The sequence below is a fragment of the Diaporthe amygdali genome (assembly GCF_026229845.1).
Source record: "Diaporthe amygdali strain CAA958 chromosome Unknown NODE_125_length_4454_cov_132_842129, whole genome shotgun sequence".
NCBI classification, from domain to species: domain Eukaryota; kingdom Fungi; phylum Ascomycota; class Sordariomycetes; order Diaporthales; family Diaporthaceae; genus Diaporthe; species Diaporthe amygdali.
Window position 1 is genome coordinate 1 of NW_026517145.1, and position 4454 is coordinate 4454.

General features: G+C 52.0%; 1 protein-coding gene across 1 annotated transcript; it reads left to right on the top strand.

Moving 5' to 3' along the window:
• Positions 1-1929: 1929 nt before the first annotated feature.
• J7T55_012537 (uncharacterized protein) lies at positions 1930-4330 on the top strand (the record flags this gene model as incomplete). The annotated part of the gene is made up of 4 exons (XM_053136363.1): positions 1930-2354; positions 2404-2614; positions 2674-3364; positions 3413-4330. Coding segments are annotated over 4 exons (2245 nt in total), but the record flags the coding sequence as incomplete, so codon positions are not given.
• Between the last annotated feature and the right edge of the window lie 124 nt (positions 4331-4454).

Below are 4454 nucleotides of genomic sequence, written 5' to 3' on the forward strand. Positions count from 1 at the left end.
TGATTGTTTATCGAGTATCGGCTATAGGACGCGCGAGTATCTAAAAAGCGTGCTGCGGCCCGTGGGTTTAGCGATACACAGGTGTTGCTCGCTACGTTTTTTGCAATGAGCTTTCCAGCATGTTGTGGCCCGACTAGCGACGCAACGTTCTCGTTGCATCGATCCGTCAATGGTGATGTGTTCCGTTCCAGTCCCAGCCGTCGGGTCGAAGCCGAGTTCCTCTTTATCCAGAGAAAGCCGGGGACTGTAAACACAAACCGCGACCCATCCTCGATGCGAGTCCCCCGAGTCGATCAAACTCCCACACTCTCAGACGAGATCCGAATATGGTGAAACCCAAGAGGGAAGTCCATCTTAAGCATTATACCAAGCACATCCTGATAGACAGGCGTGGTAATGTGTCTATATGGCAATGTCCTCGTGATTATGTTGCCGCAGGGGCTCTTCGTTAACCACACCTGGTAAAATGACAGCTCAGCCCCAGGCTCTAACTTATAGATTCACACCAATCCATTACATGATTCCGAGTGGATCGCCTCACGGATGACTGTCATGTAGCTACAGTTCGCCACACGAATGAGCTTGAAAGTACAAGGACCGTATTTGGTCTTTTGCACCCACGATTCCCAGTTCCTACGTGATGACAATGTCGACATCCTTGATGGATGCATCAGATGCAGTACCTAGAGGCTCGGACGCCCAATCGAGTTGCGACACGGCGGCCTGGTATCAAGCGCTGCCAGATAGATCGGGGTTTATGGTAATCAAGGGGCTCTGGTGATGGCTAGAAATCGATTTCTCGGGAACGCCGTGCAATCGATGTTGTCTGCGAAGCATGGACGAGGGTTCGAACAATACTACCTCTTCATCATTGATCACACAGGCGATGGCTGCTTGGCGGCGGCAATCACATGGGCTACGTTGTTACGCGACATAAAGGCATACTCAAGAATTTCCAAAATCAAGCCATGCAATTAATAGCTTTTTCTAGGTCGTCATTCGTATGCAAGACTTTTAATGCGCAGTGCTGACTGAATCGTTGCACACACTCGGTCTTCTTCTCAGACAGAAGGAGATACATAGGAGCAGGGACTTGGTGGGCGAGACCCAATGGTTCGAGACAAGTTAAGAACGACAAGGTTCGCGAGTAAGAATGAGGTACAAAAATACACCACATTGCGTAACATATTGACGTGGTCTTCGATTCCTCATCTCTTTCAACATAATTGGGATGTCATACCTCTTCCTTGGGCATCCTTTCAACGTACGCATCTGCTGACGAAGCAGGACCACTACCTCCCACTTTTGGGTTCCTAGGACACTGGGTGGCTGTTATAACCCCCTTCGGCAAGTATAAATCCCATGGAACTGTCACACTTATTCTGACTGTTTCCGTGCATGTTCAAGTCATATATCCTCCTTCACAATCCTGGACAAGCATCTTCACGTCTCCAGCCACACAAAACGACATGGGAATCGCTACAATCTAAGCCGAACACCAGAATGTTTGCACCATCAGGAACACCTCGGCGGGTTCGGCAACGTCGAAGCTTTCAACCCGCAACCACGGCATCGGGTTTGGTAACAACTGAGAAAATCAAAAGCCCTCGTCAGTCGCCATTTGCCTTTCCCGTTTTGCCTGAGGGTAATGGGATTAGTAAACACCCACCAGTCGCAGATACCAAATACAGGAAAGGCTTAATCGACATTGTGAATTCTGCGAGGACTCAGCTTGACATATTGACGGTTACTACGGCATCTTTGATTCAAAGATCGTTGTCAAAGCCTGATATCAAAATTTCCGAACACGATGTCACTGAAGCCTTGGCAACGTATGATGAAGCGGTTCGGTGTCTGAGCGGAATGGTAGAAGACCTTCTTTCGAGGCTAGGAGAAAGTATACCGAGCAGCGACACGACAAGACCGCAAATGCACGTGGAAGCGCAAGCCAGTATACCTTCTGCTCCACCGTCTCGCACTGGATTCAGTTCTAGCAGGCGAATGGATCAAGATACTGTTGTGCGGTTGGACAAGGACAAAGACGACACCCTACTGCAGAGCGCTCAGGCGAATCTCCGCAGAGATACAACTTCACCCATTGGTTCTACAGTCGCCGGTTCTGATTCAGATTGCGACTCAGAACCATGCTTCGAGTCTGATGTGGAGTCAGGAAGTGACTCTGATTCTGCCTCCAGCGATGAATCTGTACAGGATCCGGCCGAGGATGACCGTTGTACCGATAGGGATTTCTATAACCAACTTATCACACGCTACGAGCATGAAGGACCGACAATGGCCAACCGGGGCGACGTGGCCCGCAGTATGATACGCTCGGCAGCAAAGAACTGGGACAAGTAGGCTCCCATCCACGACATGTTCACAATTAGCTAAGCAGCCTCCTAGGTTCTGCACTTCCATCGAGCGCCAACCGGCGGACGCGACGCTCAAGCAGTGCTCCGCTCCCATATTCAAATCCTATCTGCACTGGATCTGCAAGCACTCAAGAATCAAGAAGGAATCATCAATTACGACGTACTGGAAAGTCCTTAGCATGTACTATTGCGATGAAACAAAACAGTGGATGGAAAACGCAGTCTTATACGATATTGGGAATGTAAGTCTCGTGTTCCGTGCCTTGTCTACCGGGGAAAGCTAGCTGACAATCGTCTCAAGTGGATCACGGCTGAGCTAGCGCCCGAGTTCAGTCTAGATAACTCGACAAAGATCAAGTCCGGCCTCTATGTCACAGATCTGGACCTCATACTGCACCACCATTGGGTTCTCGATGAGCACCTGTACCCACATGAGCGAGTCCGGACAAACCTGGCAGCTATTCTGGTCCTGGCTGGTGCGACTTCAACACGACCCGGTGCCCTCATAGAGAACCTGCGCTACAGAGACGTCAAATTTCAAGTCTTCAAGCCCCTCCCAGGCAGTAAGCGAGCGCGTCTTGGTATGGTTGTGACCCTGACCAAGACGAAGAGAAGTAGTGGCAGATCACGGCGCAAGGAATACGGATTCCACGAAGAGCCCACCCTCCTGCACGACCCTGTCTTGTACATGCTGAGCCTGGCCTTCGCCGACGGGGCTTTTCTGAACGATTTACAGGCGCCCGAGGAGATATATGAGCTCAAAGTGCCGGGCAATGCGGACCGAGTGGTACTTCCGTGGAAGCCTGAATGGCTCGACAGACCGGTGTTCCGAGCTGTGCAGGGCCGCGGGAACAGCGCGAAGGTGGCCCTCGACAAGGCTTTTCAGTATCAAAAGGCTCGTGCATCCCTGATACGTCTCGGCCGGGCACTAGGATTTGAGAAGCAGCTTGAGTGGTACGATCTCCGCCGGGGTTCCGGCAAGAAGTTAAATGGTACGTGGGTCCTTTATTCCTTGCTGACTCCTACTGACATTGCGTCAGAGGCGCTCACTCCGGAAGAACGTAACCACAGCATGGGGCATTCTGTGGGGGATTCATCGACGTACCAGCGCTTCTATATGCCCGACTATAACGAAGTCGACTTCCAAGAGATCGTGTTCGGCAGTGAGCCGCAGCGCGATCTGATACACCTGATGGGCAGGCTCCTCCGCCACGGAGATGCCCCAACGAGCCTTAGCAAGGAGCAGAAAGCGGAGGTCGACAGTGATCCAAAGCTAAGAAGTCTTCGCCGAAAACGGGAATCAGTCGTAGCCCTGATGAAGCGGAAAGGATGGACGATCAAGAAGCTGAAGGCAACAGTCAGTACAACGCGGCGCAGTGATGCTCGCGGGGAGTACAAGACATATGACGAGTACCAACGATATAATAAGAAGATACACAGCTTGAGGCAAAATCTTCAAGCCCGGCGACTGGCCCGTGCCATTCGAGAGTTCCACGGTTCGATACACGGCCAGGAGATCAGTCGGCAACTCAAAGGCGTTCAGCCGTCGGAATACCTCGCCCCGCCGAACTTGCGCTATCAGCTCCCGGCGCGGGGTGTGGTGGCCAAGCTTTTCTCAAAGGTCGTCGACTCCTCGAACGGCGAAGAGATCTTCCTCCTGCGGATGAGACTAGTCAGGGAGCTTGCACTGCTAAGTAATCAAAGCGAGTCTCCCCCTGGCCGTAAGTCAGGCAGTGTTCGCCAGTCGCAACTGTCCCGTCGCCCGGTAGCTCTCAGCAAGGAGAATACTGCAAGCTCGCCTGGGCCGGATACAACGGCCAACGTGACCATTAAAAAGAGCGACGTACTTGGAGTTGCTACTCTTGCCTGCCCCCTGTGCCGAGTTCAAGAGAACTATGAGGACCTCCTCGGGCATATGAGGGCCGTGCATGGCCGAGAGGAGTCGGTTGTATTCAGATGTCCACATGACAGGTGCTCAGGAATAGTTGGAGGTGTCAAATATTTCTTGGATCATTGCGAACGCCAGCATTCAGGCTGAATCCTGTGCCTCTGGTAGAGGAACCTGGGAACGCCAGACTCATA